Raw genomic sequence first — 21572 nt, 5'->3', positions numbered from 1 at the left:
AAAGGTCCAGTTGCAATTACGGGGCAACTCGGGATTTCATAAGAGGAGTAAATACAGCAGCAGAGATGTTCCAATGCTATAAAAATGAAGTGAGCACTGAGGGCCGGAATGGGCACAAGGCCCACGGCATCTCCCACACCCGCCCACAGAACTGATCCTGGAACAGGCATCTACCATCACCAAGAAACCCCTCTGTGTCCGAGGGCAACCTGGGAGGGGCCCCTGAGAAACACCTGTCCCTGTGCGGCCATGGCACCATAAGCCAACTGAGGTCATCCCACAAACTGCGAGACAGATGCCAACAGTAGTTTCCCCAACTCTCCCTGAAGACCAGTGACAGGCTGACACACCTGGCATTGAGTCCTCAGAGTCTAGTGAAGGTTGTAGAGAAAACAGACCTCAGGACGTCGGGACCCCAACGAACTAAGGCCAGCAGGGAGATACCTCTAAAAGCAGTTTTAGCAGGGAAAATGAACAACAAAATGTGGGGCACCTGAGAAACATAAAATATGAAACAAACTGGGAAAGAGGGGGAAAGCCTAAGCATAATCCCCAAAACAAAACTTCCAGAATTACATTGGGTTGTTGCCAAATAAGCCACAAATTCATGGCTAAAACTAACTTGAGGCTGACAAGGACTTGGCAGCAGCTGAACCCGCTCACCTCCTGGCCAGAGGAAAAGTTGGTGGAAGCCAGCGAAGATGGAACAGGAAAGGAAAAAAGAATACAATTAATAATAATAGCTAACATTCACTGCTCACTATCTACGTGCCCCATGCTTTGCATGTATGACCTACATGTATTAGCCCACTTATTCCTCTGGAGACTCCAAAGAGACACGCATCTGCTTCTCACCATCTTCCTGGGGTATAAAGTGGGGCACAGAGGTTAAGCAACTTGCCCAGACCTGCATAGCATGAGGCAAGCACGTGGGCAGCAGGTTTGCATGCACACATATCACAGCACACATGAGCAAGGCAAGCAAGCATTCAGAAGTACCTCAGAAGGCTTTGGATCTTCATGTCTAGAGCAGGTGCTCCTCCCGTGCTGGGATCGAGAATGCTGGGACCACGTCGTTGACAAGCCTAAGGAAACAAAGAGCCAAACAGGAACCATTAAAAAAAACACGCGCAGGGTCAGTGTTTCAGTGGTGATGTGCTAGTTGCCGAAGCATGAGGACCTGAGTCCAGATCCCCAGCACTCAAGGAAAAAGCTGCCATGGTGGTGTGTGCAAGCAGGTCCAGCCAGCCAGTCTAGCTGCAATGCTGGGTTTCAGGATTAATGAAGGAAGGTGGAAGCCATGCCATCATCAACCTCTGGTCTCCATATCTGTCCACACAGGTGAGCACATCCTCACACAGATGCATACACACAGCATACAAGAAAAAACTGTGCAGGTCAAGGAGGTGTAAGAGGGGGGTCCTACCCCCACAATAAACCTCCAGTGACAACCTGCAATGCCGTCTCCTGGCCCTCACAGTTCCTTCCTGTCATTTCCAAACACACCTAAGGCAGTCAGTCACAGCAGGCTCCTGTGTGCGGGGTGCTCTGCCTCATGTACAGCACACAAAAGAGAGAGCACCACAGCACGCTCCAGGGGTGGGGGCTGTACCACACTGGTACAGCAAACAAGAAAACATTCCCTAAGTCTTCAGCAGAGTGTCCAATGCCAGGATCACTGGGCTCAACCTAAGGCCATGCCCAAAACATAAAAAAAAAAGTCTCCACAAGGCCTAGAAATTTAGCATTCCCTAAAGAGCAGAGAACCTGCACAGCTTTAACATCATCTACTGCGCCTCTTTCCGGAAATGCTCCAACCCCCTCCAATGGTTTCTGGAAACCCAGGATTCCTAAGTGCCACCCAGACTGAGCAGACTGAGCATTCTGGGGGCCTGAAACTTCTCTGTAACACTGAGAGCTCCTCCTGCCTGAAATGCCCACACTGCCTTCCTTCCCAGGGTCCTTCTTCTCTGGGCTTCTCCATTTCCAAACAGCTCCTATGTAGCTGAGTCTCTAAGCAGAACACCCAGGCAAGCCTGTGAGAGCTACCTTCCTAGACTAAGTTCCCTCTGGACTCACTGTAGACCCAGCATCACCCTGGTGGTAGACACCAACTTCTCAATCAGTCTAAGGTCTGCCAACTCTGCAACATAAAAACCAAGTCCAGGCTCCGCTTGAACTACTTCGATCTCTTCTATCCCTCCTGAGACGAGTCCACCACCTTTTCTACTTGAGGTCAGAAGCCCACAAGTTATCCGGACTGTCCTCCTTCCTGCTCAGAACACAGCCAGTCAATGGCCAAGTCCTATGCCAACCTTCCAAAGCCTCAGAACACTAGTTCCTCTGGCCCACGCCGCCACTGCCCCTGCTTCCTACCTGTCTGTCAGGTGGACAAGCACAGTGGCCTTGGCTCCGTGGGCACACACTGCAACCAGAACAGAAACAGCGATCCCAACCTCCTCCACTTTCTGCCTAACTTGTTGATAACTCCTTTCAGCCTTCTGTCTATAACTTCAACATCCAGGCACAGAACATCTACCTACCTTATCATTTCTCAGAAACTGGCAAAACCCCACAATGTTCAAAAACAAAAGCCAAAGAAGGCCACCATTTTACCAGCAAAATCACCTGTCACTCAAGCCCTTATCACGGCAGAATCAACAGGCACAGAGGCAGACTTCGGACAGATCCTTTACATTTGCCTCTCATCCAGTTCTTAATGCCCACAACTAACGGAGAGTGTGGGCTCTGGCTAGGAAGGCCACTGAGCTACCCTTGAGTAGCAGTCCGAGGCCCTTTACTAAGGCATCTAGCTGCTGTCCCTTCTGTGGAATGCAAGTCCTTATAGGTGACTCGTGATATTCCTGTGACTGCTTCAGAAGACTCTCTGGTTGAGCAGGAAGTGGGGAGCAGAAGCGGGGCTGGTGGGTAGCCTAGTGCGCAGTGCTTGCCTAGCATTCTCCAGGCCCCAGGCTCCAGTCCCAACTCCACAGCAATAATGGTACTCAGATTAAAACTGAATGGGAACGAACACACACACACACACACACACACACACACACACACACACACACACACACTAGTGTGAGCACCCTGCCAATGAGGCAGACTGCAGAAATTCTAAGTCTGCTCACCACAGAGCAGAAAGAAGTGCCTGGGTGGTTGTTCCTCAAGTCCACAGAGGACTCCCTGTGGACCAGGGCCTTCCTCTAGCATATGGATTCGTACACCTTCCCACCCACAACCCTAAGTATATACAGGTATATAAAATAGGCATTAAAAAAAATCAAACATTTACCAACTATAAACTAAAGAAATTCAGCTTAAAAACACCCATTAGTATACACCCTTTTCTCTATTTATTGACTAAAGCAAATCTGCATACTAATAAAATGAATGTGCTACTTTTTATGTAAAGAATTAAATTTTGGTTGAATATTTGGTATGCCGCAACACTGAGAATCTACATTTTCAGTTTGCTCAATATTTTGATTTTTTTCTTTCGCTTTCTTTTATTTTTCTGTCATTGCACATTTAAAAACCTTTTACTGTTGCCAAATGTTTCATGGCCCCACATTCAGTTACTTGTGGGGTGACAACTCACTGATTAAGGGCTGGAGAGATTGCTCAGGGGTTAAGAACACTTGATGTTCTTGAAGGACCCAGATTCAATTCCCAGCACCCACATGATGGGTCATAACCATCTGGAACTCCAGTTCCAGGGGCTTTGATGTCCTCTTCTGGCAGGCATACATGTAGTACACAGACAGAAGAACCATACAAATAAAATAAACACTTAAAAAAAGGAAAACATTTTAAAGAACCCACAATTCACTGTTTAGGAAGCCACACCTTAGTAGGTCCACAGACTGTAAAGGGGATCACATGTATGCGTGGGATTCCTAGAAGGTCCAAGAGATGGGCAGAGACTGATGGTCCCTTCAGCTGTTCTGGGTGGTTCTGGGGTGGAGCCCAGGCCCTGAATGTGGGGCAAGTATTTGAGCCCAGCCTAAACCCTTGACTTTAAATTACTCTGGAAAGAGTTATATGTCAGGAATAGAACCAAAGCAAAAGCTTTAGAAAGAATCATTCCTTTGCTGTACTTTAAACATGGTTGTAAGACAGGAAGTGAAGAGGCCCTAGGCTTCCAGAGTTGAAGCAGATGAACTATTTGTCCATTCTTGGGTTTCATGGTCCTCGGTGTCTTCTCGGGATATAGGGACCCCTCCCAAGCCGTCCAAGCTTCCACTGAAGTTTGTCATTGTGTGGGCTTAGAACGCAATGATACTAGGAAACTGCAGATGTTGAAAATCTGCTTGTACCTCATTTTTTAAAAAACAGACACCCAAGGCTGCTATAAGCCTGGTACCCCATATTAGCAAGAAGTAACTCCAGCCTGATACCCCATTTTAAGCAGTTGGATCCTCTTAGTGTATCTGGTGTCAATCAATATCATACAAGAATGAGAACAAGAAACAGACTATCCCATTTGCAGAAGGGAAGACTGAGAAAGAACTTAATTCAAATTATCACTGACACAATATTTTCAGTAGCTCACAATACAACATACAATACAACTAAAAACCAGTAGTGCTCACCCCTCGTCAAGGAAACACCTCTTTGCAACAAAGACCAGGACAGAAAACCACAACCAATCAAAATGCAGAGCTGTGGAGCCCAGTCCCAACTGATAAATCTACAATTCCAGCACCTAAGCCTCAGGGAACACTGTGGGAGAGAGGGCAGAGATGGTGGGGGAGAGGGAGGGCAGAGACGGTGGGGGAGAGGGAGGGCAGAGATGGTGGGGGAGAGGGAGGGCAGAGACGGTGGGGGAGAGGGAGGAGAGATGGTGGGAGAGAGGGAGGGCAGAGACGGTGGGGGAGAGGGAGGGCAGAGATGGTGGGGGAGAGGGAGGGCAGAGACGGTGGGGGAGAGGGCAGAGACGGTGGGAGAGAGGGAGGGCAGAGACGGTGGGGGAGAGGGCAGAGACGGTGGGGGAGAGGGAGGGCAGAGACAGTGGGGGAGAGGGAGGGCAGAGACGGTGGGGGAGAGGGCAGAGATGGTGGGAGAGAGAGGACCAGGGAGTTCACTCTGAGATTGTCTCCTGTGTCACACATGACAATCTAAACTCTAAATCATGAGCTGAACAAGGACAAGAGACATGTCCAAGTGGATGGGGAAAGAGCAGGAGGCCTCAACCCCAGAGGAGGATTTGCAGGTAACTAGGGAATTTATAGAGCAGTAGAAACAGGCTTCCCCAGCGAAGAGAACACCAACTGAGTATCCTATACCAAATGGTCAGCCCTGAAAACATCACACAGAGAAGTTCATATTATAAAGACTGAGCAGGTTATGTTTGTACACTTAGAAACACACACACACACACACACACACACACACACACACACACACACATACACTAAAGAAAAGGAGGCCATGAATTTGAGAGACAGCGGGGAGCAGGGGGACATGGGCAGGTTGGAGGGAAGACAAGGGAAAGGACAAATGGTGTAAATATATTATGATCCCCAAAAATAAAAATAAATAAACCCAGAAACAACCTAAAAATCCACCACCAGACTGAAAAGGGATAAATAAATTATGACACATCCCTTCAATGAAACACTAGCCAGCAATAAAAAGGAACACATTATAAGCAGATGGGTGAGAAACACTTGCTTCATGTACCACGGATAAATACTGAAATAATTACACAGAGTGAAAGAAGCCAGACCAGAAAAAGGTACATCGCACTGATGTGAAGTCCAGGAAAATGAAGTCTAATCTATACTGACAGCAGATCAGTGGCTGCCTGGGGCAGCGTCGCAGGGACAGATTATTTTGATTTTGATGACATAATTCATGTAAACATGGCTAAACCTCTCAAAGTACACACTTGGAATATGTGCAGCTTGCTGTACATAACTTACCCATCAGGAAACTATGAGAAGGCAATCACCACTAACACAGCACACCATTCTCAGTAAGAAAGACTCCAGCCACCTTCCACACAGGAACCCTTGACTTGGGTGGGGACCCCAGCGAACCTCCCTGCCCCAGTATCTCTGCTTGAGGCCTCTTCCTTCTGACCTTCCTGTTCAACACAAGTCGCTGTCTCACAGAGAATACGCAAGCACAGGCACAGAGTTTGTAAGAGCACAACCCAGTCAGTACACACACACACGGGGGGGGGGGGGGGGGGGGAGAGAGAGAGAGAGAGAGAGAGAGAGAGAGCGCATACCCTCAGTAAATAGATTTTTGAAAAGCAGATAAATGGTCTACTTAAAGTGTCGTTCAGAAGAGTCACCGAGTGTTGCTCTACGGAAACTATCACAGAAAGCCTAGAGCTGCAACGGCAGGTGCAGGGACACACTCCTGTTTGACCTAAGACAAAGATGTCTCTGATCTCCCAGAAAAGGAGACACCATTCGCAGCAGGTCCTGAGGAACGCCTGTCCATCGACCACTTTCTGAAAGTCAAAAGGACCCAAGCCACTAGCTGGCCAGTAGTACGGCAGCAGCCTCCCCTGTGCCCTCCAGGCCTGGGGTGGGACTGACGGTACCTGATGAAGCTATCACCAGGACACTCCTACAATACCCCCAAAGCAACAGCAGCTCTGGAGCTGGTATGTGGTGCTCCGCTGTCCTAGCACCACGGGACTAAAGCAGGAGGGTCTGAAGCTCCAGGCCAGCTTGAGTGGGGTAGCAAGACCCAGTCTCAAAAACCTAGAAAGAGTAACAGTAATTCTTTACATTCCTCAATAATTAAACGGTTATGGCATAAAATACTGTTCAAAATACTTTTCAGAAGGGGGGGGGGTACCAACCGGGAAATGAGAAGCCTCAAAGTCTGCAGGTAACTCATGCTACAGGCAAGACAGGGCATTTGCCAAACCCTGCAGTGACTTCGCTGAGGCGGTGTCCAACAGCTGACCGCTGGGGCATCTTCACCCCACCATCCCAGCACTGGGGAGCTGCGGTCAGGAGGACCAGGAGTTCAGGTCATCCTCCCAACACAGAGTTTGAGGGCAGCTTGGGCAGCCTGAGACCCAGTCTCAAAATAAAGACACAGTAAGTCAACTTTGGCTCCCTTTTCTGCTTGCCTTCAGCAAGAAGAAATGATCTTGACAATAACATCTAAAATGATGGTCACTCCCTGGTAAGGAAGTGGTTCCTAAAGCTAAGTCCTCTCTACTGGCAAATCTGACTTAAAATCTCTATGTGCACACTGTCCAAGGAAAAAGTTTTGTTAAACTATCTCAGACACGGAAAAGAATGGGAGGGAGAGTCTGTCTTTTTCACTATCCCCAGCTTCCACCAGGACAGAACATTTGGGGCCAGCACAGTTACAAAAGGCTCCAAGATCACAGCAGGCAGTGGGCCCTGCCTAGGCAGGCACCAAGCCCCTTCTGCTCCTGCCAGACACGGCCAGCACACCCCCCCTTTGAAACATTAAAAATAGCCCTGCTGGCCTGCCCTGGAGATAAAACAAGGGGAAAGCCTCAGGAGTAATCTAATGCACATTGCACGCCACCCCCCAGTTTTAGATCAGTTGCGTGTAATAAGCTGTTCCGACTGTGAGTTAGGCCCTACCACTACCACCAAAAATAAAAGGTAGCAGAAAGGTTCTGTGCAAGAAAGGTTCTGGAACCAGAGACTCTGTTCACACCACCATAAAACAGACTATGAAAGCCCTCCCCACCAACCCAATGGTCACTCTCCATGTCGGAGACATGCTTCTGCCCTTACAAGTAAAACGACTTAACATGTAACATAGGTCTAGCAATACTGAGTGCCATGGGCCAGTGTCACAGCATCAGACTGCAGACCTAGCACACTGCCCTGGACAAATAAAGCAATGGCCACATAAATTCTCAACTGAAATTACCCAACAGCATCAGATCAACCTGCTGTCCGTGCTGGGAGGAGACCCTAACACCTGCTACAGCTCCTGCAGCCAACCTCCATCGTCCAATCTATTCCCACCTTGTGAAAAGCAGGTTTGACAGTACTCCTTAAACAGTATTGAACTTCTCTAACTTTTGTAGGGAAAATATGTAAGGATGGATATAGATCAGAACTATAGTTAGCCTCAGACAACCAATAATATTCCTACCCAAAAGGGGACGTTTTTCTAATTAGTCTTTGCAGATAGACTGAAATCTTTAGAAATAAGAAAACTATCTGGTGGACCCTATTCCCACCTTTGTCAGGCTCCTACGGACCAAGGACCCTGGGGGAAGCAGGAAGCTAAGGCCTTGCTTCCCCGGGCCACACCCAGGCACAGGGTATAACTTCAGACTTTGGCTGGGTTACCAGTCCCAAGAGCCCAGCAATTACAGACCCTGCCTACAAACTCCCCAGCACTATTCCATCCAACTGCAGGGCTGGGCCTCCAGGGCGGCTGGAGGAAGACCAACAACGCTGAACTACAGTGGATGAGGGCTCACTCCTGGCCCAGAAAAGGCCCAGCCATCCCCAACTGTAAATACCACACTGCTATTCCCCTGGGCCAGGCCAGAACACCAAGCGACGGGCTCCAGACTCAGAAGCCAGCAGGCCCAGCTCCGCCCGTGGCTGGTGCTGTGGCCCCATGCTGACGTCTACAGCTGCCTCTCCTCCACTTGGACATCCTGCCAAAATCCCAGTCAGGCCTGCAGGCTGGAGAGGCTGGGAGGAGGCCATTGCACAGACCCTTGTTGTAAACAAGACTCAGGACATGGAAAGCTATCACAGGTGTGGACCTCCCTGCAAGAGCACAAGATGCCACTACCACCCCCAGACCCGAGTGTACACAAGGGGAGGGGTCCCAATGCAATTACTGGCTTAGTGGCAGAGGCCTACATCATGAACTAGCTGCTAGGGAAAGAGGGAAGAGTCCAGAGCTGAACTATGCAGACACTGCCGGAGGACCTGGCATTTAGGAAGAGCTACTTGCTCACCACTATCACCATTCACCATAATTACCAAGTCACCAAGCCTGACCAGGTGGTCATAAAGCACCACCAGCTTCTGTACTGAACCAACTGTATGGCAAAATTACAGGTGACCTAGCAACTGTCATTTCTATTCCCCACAACCACCATCAGAGTCCCGTGTGCAGGCAAGAGCGGTGCTTGATCGCATCCTACCTTAGAAACTCCCAGATGAACAGACAGGAACACAGCAGGAGGAAGAAAATGGCCTATCCCAGCCAAGGTTCGGGCATGGACATTTCTGAGTGTGTGTGTGTGTGTGTGTGTGTGTGTGTGTGTACATGCACAGCCACCTGCCACAGCACACGTGTGGAGGTCAGAGGACAAGGTGCAGGGATGGGTTCTCCATTTGGGTCTGAGTGATGGAACATGGGCTGCCCAGCTTGGCAGCGAATGCCTCGACCACTCTGCCAGCCCTGGACACACTTGCAGGGGGAACTTCCTAAACGTAAAAAAGACCAACTTTCAAAAAAAAAAAAAAAAAAAAGCTTCAGGACAAAGTCGTGTACAAAAGGCGACAGGGGCAGGTTAAGGCACTTTGATAGGCGTCACAGACAGTCAAAGAAAAAAACACCAAACTTTTGCCAGAAAACTAAAAAGCAGGAGTCAAGGGCCTCCCACCCAACTTGGTGTTCCCAAGCTCACACAGGTGGCTTTACCTGCCTGCATGTATGGTGGAAACCTCAATGGCCCCCTAGGAAATAAGAGAAAAACCCTCCTTTGGAGACAACTTCCTGCCTCCCCTGATCCCCACTTCCCCTTCACAGGAGCTCCCTTGAGTCTCTCACCCAGCTGTCACATCTGGCCACAGCTCAGCTCCACACCGGCCCACCATCACTCTCGCTCGGTTCTATACCCACTGCTCCATGTCTTCCCACAGCTCGGACAGTCAAAATCTGCATGGCTGGTTTGTAGCGCTCCCACCTTGTCCGTGGCTGTCCACGTGGCCCCCACAGCAGCATAACCAAACCCATGCTGACCGCCTGAGACATCAGGCAGCCAAACAACCCTATGTGCCCAAAGCTTTTCATCCCTGGGACTGCCCAAACACCGCCTCCTGCCTGGTTCTCCCCAGACCTCCTCTCTTGAGTTCCTACATCCCACTTCTACAGCACGTCATGATAGCTGTGTTCACATCAGAGCTGTTCTTAATGTCTGAGGCAAAGTGCCTAGAAAGCAGGCCTGGCTCCCTTCCCGCCTCCCAGCACAGCAAGCTTTCTTTCAAGGCTTCCAGAGTTTAATGTGTAATGTCAAACCTAAGCTAATGGGCTAGAGTGCAGGCACTGAGCTAGGTACAAAATTCCCTTCTGCAGTCTGCAGGGAGCGCTTCTCTCGGCAGTCTGTTAGCTCCTTAACACAGACACCGTGTGACATTTATTTTGACTGCCTGGAAGCCAACTAACCCCTGCTTCTCAGCTGCACTATGAAAATCTGAGGTTGCCAGAGAGCTGAGACGCAGACAGTGACGGTATTAAACCCGGGACAGGACAGGGACTCATGTGCCATCTCTGAAGATCCTGGACTTGGTACCCTCACATCACACTAGGCAGTCCTCCATCTGCCCTCGGAGCCCCAGGCAGGTTGAGCTAGTTAATAATTACCTGGCTTGAATTAAGTTCCCTCTTCATAGAGAGCAATGTGAGGTGCCATAAATGATGTTTAATGAAAACAGGCACACTGGTGGCTCTTGGACCGGAATTCTTCTCCCTGAGTAGTAACACACAGGGAGCCTGCAGCAGGCCTGCCTGCAGCCAACCTTGCCGGCAAAGATCTGGTTACAGTCCTGCAGTATGGCACTCAGAGGTGTTCTCCAGGCCCTGCCTTTCTCCGACCTGCCTGGCATGCAGAAGGCCCTGGCTATTTACAGCATTATACTGGAACATCCTGTTGTCGCACAGACCCAAACCCCAGCAGGCTCCTCCGAGAACAACAACCAGGACTTACTGCCATTGCCGTCAGAATCCTCGCTGCTGCTGGGAAGGCGACCTCGTTTCATGATCTCCCCGGGAGACAGCAGGCAGCCTGCAAAGCAATGAGACAGCACTTAACCCAAGCCGGTAACAGGCGGTCATCAAGTTGTGCTTCAGATGGCAGCCAGGATGCCGCAAACAAAAGCAAACACAGGGCCTCAAGGAGCATTTGAATTGCAAACAGTGAAAAGACCAAAGACACATAATTAGCTGAAATCATTAACAGACCAGGTTAAGAGTCGGGGGAGGGGTGAAGTCACATGTGGGCAGGTCCCCCAAAGGTGCCACCCTTCCCTCCACAGTCCCCAGACATCACTACAACTACTCCAGAGTCTCCTGGGCCCTGGCAGGGAGGACTGCAGAGAAGAGTCCACAGCAAGGAGCAGTGCTCCCTCCCCAGACAGCCCCATGCAGATGTGCATGTTGGGGGCGGGGCTGGGGCTGGGGCTGCCTCAGACACACTGCACTGGGCATCCTTCGGCTTCTTCGGCAAATTCTGTGCAAACGAGCCCCAAATTTTGCTAAGATGAACTAAGTAACAACCTGTGGCTCTAGAAAGAACCAGTGGGGTAACGGGGAGACACAGGCGCCACTCTCCCACCCCTCAGAGGTCCACAGCTAGAACTAGAGGGGACTACAGGAACGCTGATCCAGACCCTCCCCTTCTGTCCCTTTACAGTGACTTCTCCAAGGTCACTCTGGAGAGTAAACTCACACTCCTTATTACCCAAATCTTTTCAGGGCAAGCATGAACAAATTCAACTTAAAAAAAAAAATCAGGCAGTGTGCGCGCGTGTGTACACACACACACACACACACACACACACAAAAAAAAAAAAAAAAAAAACCCAGCCCACCCAGCCAGGCCTCCAGATAGCTCAGTAAAGGGCTCCAGCACATCTCAGTTAAGAAAAAGACTGCCTTTACGAAAGAGGGTAGCGGCCAGAGACTACAGGGACAGTTACTGAACCTGTACAGAGAAATCAACACTGTTTCAACAAAAGTAAAAAGCTTTTCAAAACTAAAATTACTGACTGGCTTAGCACCTGTGGGGCCATGATCTTACTGCCAGATCAATGACTCCCCCCAAAAATGGAGAGCTTTTCAAGCCGGAAGAATGGTAGCCCTTCACCTAGCCATCCCACCAACCTTTGCGGGCATCACCACATGTGTAATGAGGTCTGTTTCCAGTGAACACTCAGTAAAGAGGAGCAGTGTGGACAGCCAACACCCCACAGCAATGTGCTGATTAAAAACCCAAAGCTCTACTCTGAACAGACCTGTAAAAGGGCAGTCAAGAGGCAGAAAACACCAGACTGTGGGGGGCTGAAAGAGGCCACTCTGGTCTAAGGGTTATTTTGAGTCTCTTTCTCCCTCCCTGACCAACAGCAAGACATAAATTCCCTTACAAAGGAAATTCACTTATAAAGGTGTCCGACCATACAGTTCTTAATTATGCACAACCCTCAATTACCATTAATTCAAACTTCAAGGTCAACTTCCTACAACTTGCCTCCCTCAAAGTCCAAACCCCCGTTTCCTTTATTTAGTCCTTTAAAAATGTTTGCTCTTTTTAAAGAACAGCATCTGAGGAGCTGGAGAAAAGCTCTGTGAGGAAGTACATACTGCTCTTGCACAGGAGCAGAATTTGGTTCCCAGAACCCACCAGGGGCTGCTCACTATCATCTGTAACTCTGGCTCCAGCCTTTTTGGGCACATGCACTCATGTGCTAATAGCCACACACAGACACATAATTAAAAATAAATCTCTTAATAATACAATAGTTTATTATCTCCATATCTAATACCTTTGGAGTGTCTTCACTTTTTTTTAACGTGACATACAGCACGCACGCACGCGCGCACGCACGCGCGCACACACACACACACACACACACACGCACACAAATGAAGTTTATTTGCCTTTATTCCTGAGACTTCTGTTGTCAACAATTCACAGGCTACCACTAAGTGACCGTGAGTGGGTATTGAGTTTCTCAGAGCCATAGTACAGGGCAGTATGTTTCCCCTTCTGGAATAATGGACCCACATGATTCACTCAGATATTTAGACTCCTGAACTTTAATGCAATGTTTTATATGATCCTCCAGAGAAATCCACCCAATTTAAAGTCTGTGGGCTTTTCTTTACCAACCGATTCTCTAGACCAGTCAAAGGGGACTTCGGAGACACATGGCTTAGCTGATAGAGTGTTTGTAGCAAAAGTGCAAACATCATTTCAATACCCACAACCCACATTAGAAGGCAGGGTTCACTTGTAACCCCAGCACTGTGGGCAGACAGCAAGACCCCACGGGACCCCCTGGTAGGCCAGTCAGTGAGAAACCCTGTCGCCAACAAACAACAGCTCAAAGGCACACATGTGCAGTCACACACCAGTAAAGGAATTTACTGTCACCACCAGGAGTCCAAATGGAGCCAACAGCCACCTCCAGAGACACGATCTGTGGGCTACAGCTCCATTCACAGAATGGGCCGCCACTATCCCAAGATCCACCCATTCATCCTCCCCAGAGATATCTCACCCATAACTCCCGACACTCAGCAACCTACAACCTGACCACTTGTGCCCTAAGTTCCCATGGCTCACACACACACACACACACACACACACACACACACACACACACACTCCCCACTTGCAATGACGGGTTCCCCTGCCACCTGTGTGTGCTGACAGCCACACCCTCTTCCAACCTTCGAAAGACACCCCTGCTCCCCTGGGGCACAGAGAAAAGAGGAAACACCTCTCATTCCTCACACCAGCTTCAGTTCTACAAAGCCTCATAGGTTAGAAGGAGTTTTCTAAAAATTGAAAATTACCACCTAAAGAGGAATTCCTTAGGTAACAGTGCGATGCGGCCCAGCCTGAAGGACGTTCACCATCTCGGGAGCAGAAGAGAAGCCCAGAGACCTTGCCTGCTGAACAAGGAAGCAGGGCTTGCCCCCTCTTGACTCAATTCTTTTCCCTAAACAGAATGGCTTGGAACTCGGAATCCCTGCCCATGTAGATGCCTTCCTCCCAGCTTTCAGACAAACCCCCAAGCGAGACTGATATTCTGAAGTACAAGTAAAATTAGTATTTTCCTTCTCGTGAAGTCCATTCTTGTCCGCCCTGAAAGACCCTGGGTGATAGAGCTGAGAACAGTGTGCTCTTCCTGTGGGTGGCGGGGTGGGGGTTAATGTTCAGCAAACTCCCCTCCTCTGTGGCTCTAATGTACTTCAACCTTGACATCAGGCTGATTTATCTCACCCAGGGTTACTTACTGTATCAGAAAAATCAAAGTGTGAGTTACTATCTTTAACACACACAGGGGACTTACAGGTTGCAAGCATCTGTCCACTAAAAGCCAGACAGAGTCAGAAGGAGCCTCTGCGTCACTATCCCTGACTTCGGGAGCACTGGCTGATTGCTACCTACACAGATGGTAGGGAGCTAAGTGATAATCAATTGAAAGGGCTACTCACACACACCACTCTAGAGAAGGCAGCTGAGACACCTAACAGCAGGCGAGGCACCCACAAAGACCTGAACAGGCGGGGCCGGGCTTCGGGAGCTTCTGGCCTACTCAATGAATACAGGCACACAACAGAGATCCAGCATCCCTAGTGCTCAACAGTGGTGAACACAAGAGTCTATATGAACCCTGAAGGTTCAAAGAGTCAAGGAGCGCCACCAAGGTGAAGTAGCCAGAAAGCACATCTCTACATATGACTCGGGACACCCTCTCCATACTCAAGACTTTGGTGTTTTCCTTTACCGTAGAAATCCTTTTTTCTTTTTTCATTTAGTGTGTATGGGTGTGTTGTCTGCATATATGAGTGTGCACCACGTGCATGCCTGGTGCCTGAGGAGATCATGAGAGAGGACATGGGGTCCCCTGGGCCTGGAGTTATAAACAACTGTGAGCCACCATGTGGGTGCTGGAATTCAAGCCCAGGTCCTCTGAAAGAGCAGCCAGTGCTGTTAACAATTAAGCCATGGCAACAGCTCCTAGATATTTCTTCTTATTTATATGTGATTGCCAGAGTTTAATGATTGACATTGTGTAACTGTCAAATCCCCCTATTATGGATTTAGTCTTCGACCACTATTATGGTTTGAATTCATCCCTGAAAAAGAAAACATGTCTGAGGGAGTGTGGAGAGGTGGGGATTCATGGGAGATATTCCGAGGCAGAACCCTCATGACTGGATGAATACTTCTTCTACATCCACGCTGGGTATCACAGAAGTGAACTTGGCCAGTTCGGCTCACTCACCATGAACTATCTTCTACCTTTTTAGGAAGGCCCTCTCCAGATGCAGCCCCTCATTCTTGGACTTTGCAGCCTCCCAAACCAGAAGTTAAATAAATAAACATCTACTGCCCTTGACTTACCCAGCCTCAGGTATTCTACTGTAGCAACAGGAAAGAGACTAAAACACCTCGATTCCCTCCCCACAACCAATGACAGGAAAGGAAGCGCCCCTCAGATGTCCTCAAGACCAACAAACCTCCCTCTCCAGTCCACACTGAAGGCCAAATTGCAACCTGTCCTGGAGGAAATAAACCTGGCTTCTCAGACCCTTCCCAGCTGTACCCAAGCATCCATCCTAAGAAACCCCAAGACAGCACCTTGGATGGGCCATCTGGGTCCCAGGTCTCAGCCGGGGCAAGGGTGCCGCTCTGCTGCCCTCTTCCCCAGGGCCAAGTTCAAAGACGTCAACATCACCCTCCATCTAATTCCATGCAGCCCACCCTGCACCACTCAGCTCCATAATTTTCCTCTTTTGGATCTTGTTAAGTTGCTGTGCAAGATCATTATTTACTTGAACAGTTAACGAGCAGGACACGGTGGCACATGCATGTAATCCCAGGCACTCAGGAGGCAGGTGCAGGATTCCAAGCTTAAGGCCAGTCAGAGCTCAATACGGAGATCCTCTCTCAAAAAAACACACTTGGGGCCATCAAGATAATTCATCAAGCCGCGTGTGCGCACGCCTTTAATCCCAGCACTCGGGAAGCAGAGCCAGGTGGATCTCTGTGAGTTCGAGGCCAGCCTGGGCTACCAAGTGAGTCCCAGGAAAGGCGCAAAGCTACACAGAGAAACCCTGTCTCGAAAAAAAAAAAAAAAAAAAAAGATAATTCATCAAGTAAAGGCACTTGCCACCAAGTCCTAAGAGGCCTGAGTTTGAAGCCCAGAACGTACATGGTGGATGAAAAGAACTAGCACACACATGCAGGCACTGTATGTACACACACACACACACACACACACACACACATGCACACACAGACACATGAACATACACACCTGTAATTAAAAAAAAAAGTAACCATAATAATAATGGAAAAGAAAAGACATTAAGGGGAATCTCTTCCAAGCAGATGACCATGGCAGACTGTGAAGGGACCAGCTAGTACTGCAGTGAGAGAAGAAGATGCGGTCAAGGCCAGAGCAGCACACAGTCCAGTGGAGTAACAAGGAAGGATCCGTGCCAAGGCCTCTGAGGGAACTTCCGGAAAGGGCTTCTAGTTAAATCGACTTGGTAAGCTTAGCTCAAAAGCCCAGCCAGGCCAGCTAGTGCCCGAACATAAGGGCAGGTGACTTTTACTGGACTGACTCAGCGGAACTCTCCGTTTTTACTTCATGTGTGTGGTGTCTGGCTGACATGTATGTCTGTGCACCGCTGCTTGTGTGTCTGGTGGCTGAGGAGACCAGAAGAGGGTGTCAGATCTGCTTGGAACTGGAGTTACAGACACTTGTGAGCAGCCTTGCGCGTCTGAGAATTAAACCTGGGTCTCCTGGAGAAGAAGCCAGTGCTCTAAAGCACTGAGCCATCCCCCATTTATCTTTTGGTGGGTTTGTTTGTTTGGTTGGTTTGGTTTTTCAAGACAGGGTTTTTCTTCGTAGCCCTGGCTGTCTGTCCTGGAACTCTCTCTGTAGACCAGGCTTCTAACTCCCAGATACCCGCCTGCCTCTGCTGGGATTAAAGGTGTGTACCACCACCACCCAGCCTATCTTTCTGTGTTTTAAGCAGTTTTTTTTTTTTAATTTAGCATACAGAGCAATGGGTTACATTATGGCCCTTCCATACTTATGTTGCTATGCTTTGTTTTTATTTGCGCCCCAATGGCCTCCTCTTGCTGGTCCCCCCCCCCAAACAGTCTCCATTTCTGCTTTCATGGGACATGTATTCCATTGGCCTTTCCTCCCCTACTCCCTCAAGATCTCTTCCTTTAACACACTGACAAGGACAGAGAGGCAGGACCAGAGCACTCTGAGGTCAAAGAGTAACTGCCGACCAGCCTATGGTGTTCCTCTGCGCTCCCTACAGAGTGCCCCCGAGGATTACAGTTTCTGCAGAACAGTGACTTTTTTAACAATGCCACCAAACCTGACTTAAAGGAATCCAATGTCCAGGAGCCCAGAGAGTCTACCTGCTGTGAGAAAGACGGCAGCTGGATGAAGTTCTGGGTAGTGGGCACTGCGGACTGAATTTCCTGAAGAGCACCGGGAAGTCGGGTTTCAGTGAGAACATCATTGGTCCTTCTTAGAGAGCTAAGGAGAGGTAGCTGGCCAAAGACCTGGCTTTACCACTAAACAGCCATCTGGCATCTCTGTTCACTGCAGGGTGAGATCGGCCAAGACATCTGGCCAGCTGTGGCAAGAGTTCAGAGGACAAAACACACTCAACCCTCTCTTTCAGGTGGACTAAAGCAGTTATTACCTACATATCAACTCAAAACTGCACCAAGGAGGGAGGATGCTCCAGTGTGAACAAGCTGTGACTGCTGCCTTCCTGGATGGGGAGACTTTGGAAGCTACTGTCTGTACAGTGAGAGCATTCCTCTGACTGAAACTGAGGAAGTGGCCAAGCAGTGAGATGAAAGGGCCAGCAGCTGACTGACCCGCCCTAAAATAGATCCAGAACTCACTCGAGTCACTGAGTTCAGTGGCCCCAGTGTGGCCCTGGGGAAAGAGGAGGAGGAATTTTACCCACGATTAAGAATGCGGAGGGTGTTTATTCAACACTATTCCTGGGAAAGGGACTCACAGAAGAGACAGACCAGCCAGGACTGGAACAGGCAGGGACCATTTATCAGACCATAAACTCCACAGTTCTAATACGGATCACACCCCAGTGATTTTACTATCTTATGGCTCATATGCAAAAAGGCTGCCTTTTTCCTCAAAGTGTCAATTTTATGCACTACGTCTCCATTGTTATTTATGTCACTGGCAAGAAGTTCCAGAAGGTACTCAATTAAAACCTCCACACACTTCCTTAGCCATCATATCACCCAGTTCAGGATGATGTACTGAGATTACCTCCTGGATAAAGGGCTGAGTTCCTTCACATGGTCGTGGCCTATGCTCACAGGCTTGCTCGCCTTACTCACCACTCGGGTATCTAACTGACCTTTCACTGGAGTACCATCTGTTATGCTAGTGTGAAACTTATTGGTGTCCTTCCATCCTGTCACTAAAACATACTCTCCTAAGGAATGTGCTTTCAAACACCAGGTGGCCTTACACAAAGCTGAAATCATGTCAACTACTCTGTTAGCCACATTCACACATTTCAGGATTACTTGACAACTGACTCTCAAGTTGAACAATGAGCCCCCAACAGATTACTTCTGTGTTCTCCTCCTGGGCCACCTTTTGTTCTGAAGAGGGTACAGCTTTCCAAGCAACCAGAAGTACACAGTGAAACCTGTCTGCCTGTCCCTAAATTAATGTGAAAAAAAATCAAGTGGTATCTGATCTTAATTTTTAAAGCAAAAGAACATAAAATACCCAAATTACCAAAATTAATCCATATGCTCAGTTTAATGGTGCCAACAGCTCACACCACATTTGCCATTTTTAACCAAAAGGCGAAGCTATAGCACATCTAGCTCTACCTAATTCAAAAACAATCAGGAAGTTAACTAGACCCCAGTTAAACTTGCAGGCACTGCAATCTAAGTATTTCTACAAAAATAAATGAGCTTTTTAGAATGCATGTCATGCATGAAACTTTAAAGAAAATGCTGCCCAAGCTACCATCGGGCCTTGCAGTGGAGTTGATGTCAGCAATAAATGCATCCTTGGAAAGAGAACTCGGACAACTGAGCAAGTACCCACTCTTATATCCGGTGTCTCAAACATTACCACCACCCCGGAGCTGTAAACACCAGCTCACGTGGATTCTTTGGTAGCTTGAACTCGGGTTTTAAAAGCCAGGAAAAGCAGCTGGGAGGAGAATCTTGAGGAATGTATAAATGAGTGCTCCAGAACAAATCACAAGCTGCTCCCACTTGCCAATTTATAAATGATTCAATCACTGCTTACACCTAAGACAATCCTTTAAACCCCTGGTCTATGACAGAGCACTCAATTGAGACTCTGAACCAAAGCAGGCCAAGAAAGGACTTTCAAACAAGGAGACGGGAGTTTAAGGCCAGCCTGGGCTACATAAAGTGGAGTTCCAGGTTGGCCTCCTGGGCTATACAAACAAAACTAAAGGGGGGGGGGAGGTAACTGAGTAAGAGCAGCTGTGACAGGAGCCCTGTGGGTCACGGGTGCCTTGGTGCCATGATATATCTTAACCCCATTTAACACGCAAGTAGATGAATGCAAAGCCAAACAGCATCAGTAGTCACCCTGGCCTCACCGGTCCCAGTCCTATTTCCGTCCACAGGGAATCCCTTCCTGTGAGACGTGCTCACATATGGAAGGATGTGCCCATACAGACTTTAAGCAGGCAAGCTACGGGGATAAAAATTCCAACAAGAAAGAGGCCGCTTACATACGGGAGGAGGGCAAGGGATTCAGACAATACTCTATACTCCAGGGCAACTTCGGGGAAATGGAAAAGGGCCACGGTGGTTCTGAGGAAGGGGGCAGTGGTCAGTCATGCTCTAGACAGAAAGCACACATGCACGCCCTGCCTCAGACGGGGCACTACAGACTTCCCTCGAGAGCTCCTGGAAGAAAGACACAGGAGAAAAGCTGATTTCCCAAAGCATTCAGAAGCTACCATTCCATTCTGCCTTGAGGTCTCTGAACCAGGTTCTATCACACCAGGAGATCAAAGAATCACGTTTTAAGCAAAGAATGAATGAACCAAGGTAAGGGTAGGGAAGGATTCCAAACCCACTACTCCACCCTCAGTGGAGTAAGGCAAGAGATACAGTAGGTACGGGGTAACTTAAAGATTTTTAAATGCTCAAACAGATGTTCTTACTGGGGTTATACAAAGCAGCCTTTGCAGAAACCAGGCTCGAACAACTAATGACAATTATGCTGTGCAGATTGACATGCAGCTGCTTTTAAGGAACTTTGGTCCTTGATTAGAGCCAATTGTCAAAAGCGATCATTTACCACTAACCATGTTAAGGCACCAAAAAACCTTACAGCACTATCCTAAAGAAAGCAAGAAAAACTCGCAGTGTGTGTGTCCCAAGACCCAGACAGCACACTTCGCGAACACGCACGTCACATCACAAGTTCCACGTGAGAACAAACATTTCATCGCAATCGCACGCCGTGCTGAGATGGCTGCAGAAACATCAGATGGTCTGAAAACCTCGCAGAAGGTCTGCAAAGCATGAGGCTCAAGCAGAAGGCCTAACACAACTACACAGCTACAGGAAAGTTCCCAAACAAAAACCGTAAAGCCGTAACTGCAGAGCTGAAGCGGACCCCGGAGATTAAAAAATGGGGGGCACTGTCCCAACTTTAGAGAGAGCACGTGGAATCCTGGAGAGGGCCAGCAGCATAGAGAAAACTCACAGGGCGAGGGCACAAGCTGAACCAAAGCCCCCTCACCAGGTTGGAGGGTCCTGGACCCTGGGCTTCCCAGATTCCTGGAGGGCTGCTGGGTTGAGAACAGGCTCTCTAGAAGACCGAAGCCACACTGTGTTATCAGGGGGCAGACCAGCAGCGTGCAATGCAAACAGCAATCTGTCAAATGAAGCATGGCTCTGGGCAAGCTAAGGGAAAGGTGGCTGCCACTGCCTTTCCGCCCAGCGGAGCAGACCAAGGCAGAGCTGGAAGAGTACATTAGAAGTTCCACAGCCCTAGCCACCACAGGAAGCCAGCCCTCAGAGCAGCAGGCACAGACCGCTTGGCAGGACACATGCACTCAGCTTGGCATCACCTCCGTCTCCAGAGGAAGCCAATCTGAGTGTCTGTGCTCACTCGGGACCCCTTATTCACACAGGTGACTATGTAGGCATACAGCATCCCTCAAGAGGGAGCCTAAAACCACAACTCTAGTACACTGATTCCATACTATGGAATGGAGTGTTACTCCAGTCTGAAATTACACAATAAAGTCATTTAAGGTTGAAGATGATTGATTGACAGGTGACAGAGAAAGAAAGAAAGAAGGACCGCCTCTCTATTTATCAAACTTTTTTAAGACAGTCTCCTATATGCCAGAATGGTCTCCAACTCCCTTAGCCTCAGATGACCTTGAACTTCTAATGCCCCTGCTTCCACCTCCTGAATGTTGAGATTACAGGCACATACCATCATGCCTACTTTTATGTGGTGCTGGGACCAAACTCAGGGCTTTGTGGGTGTTAGGTGACAGGTAACACTGTCTTAGTGTGAGGCAAGAGGTCACCA

The 21572-nt window shown here is 48.8% G+C and overlaps 1 protein-coding gene across 6 annotated transcripts in view; it reads right to left on the bottom strand.

Moving 5' to 3' along the window:
• Positions 1–21572, bottom strand: part of Jade1 (jade family PHD finger 1) — a 65375-nt gene that overhangs the window by 28991 nt on the left and 14812 nt on the right. For 4 of the 6 annotated variants that reach the window (XM_028895061.2, XM_028895060.2, XM_037206569.1 and 1 more), the window contains exons 2-3: positions 10919–10996; positions 1000–1085 (exon numbers count right to left, since the gene is read on the bottom strand). In XM_028895061.2, the coding sequence (XP_028750894.1) occupies positions 1000–1085; positions 10919–10970 (138 nt within the window). In that variant the 5' untranslated portion in view covers positions 10971–10996. Of the gene's footprint in view, positions 1–998; positions 1086–10918; positions 10997–21572 lie in introns of all 6 variants that reach the window. The other 2 variants (XM_037206568.1, XM_037206567.1) reach the window with 1 other exon arrangement.

The sequence above is a fragment of the Peromyscus leucopus genome, chromosome 6 (assembly GCF_004664715.2).
Source record: "Peromyscus leucopus breed LL Stock chromosome 6, UCI_PerLeu_2.1, whole genome shotgun sequence".
Taxonomy (NCBI): domain Eukaryota; kingdom Metazoa; phylum Chordata; class Mammalia; order Rodentia; family Cricetidae; genus Peromyscus; species Peromyscus leucopus.
This window is presented reverse-complemented; position numbering and strand designations above follow the sequence as displayed.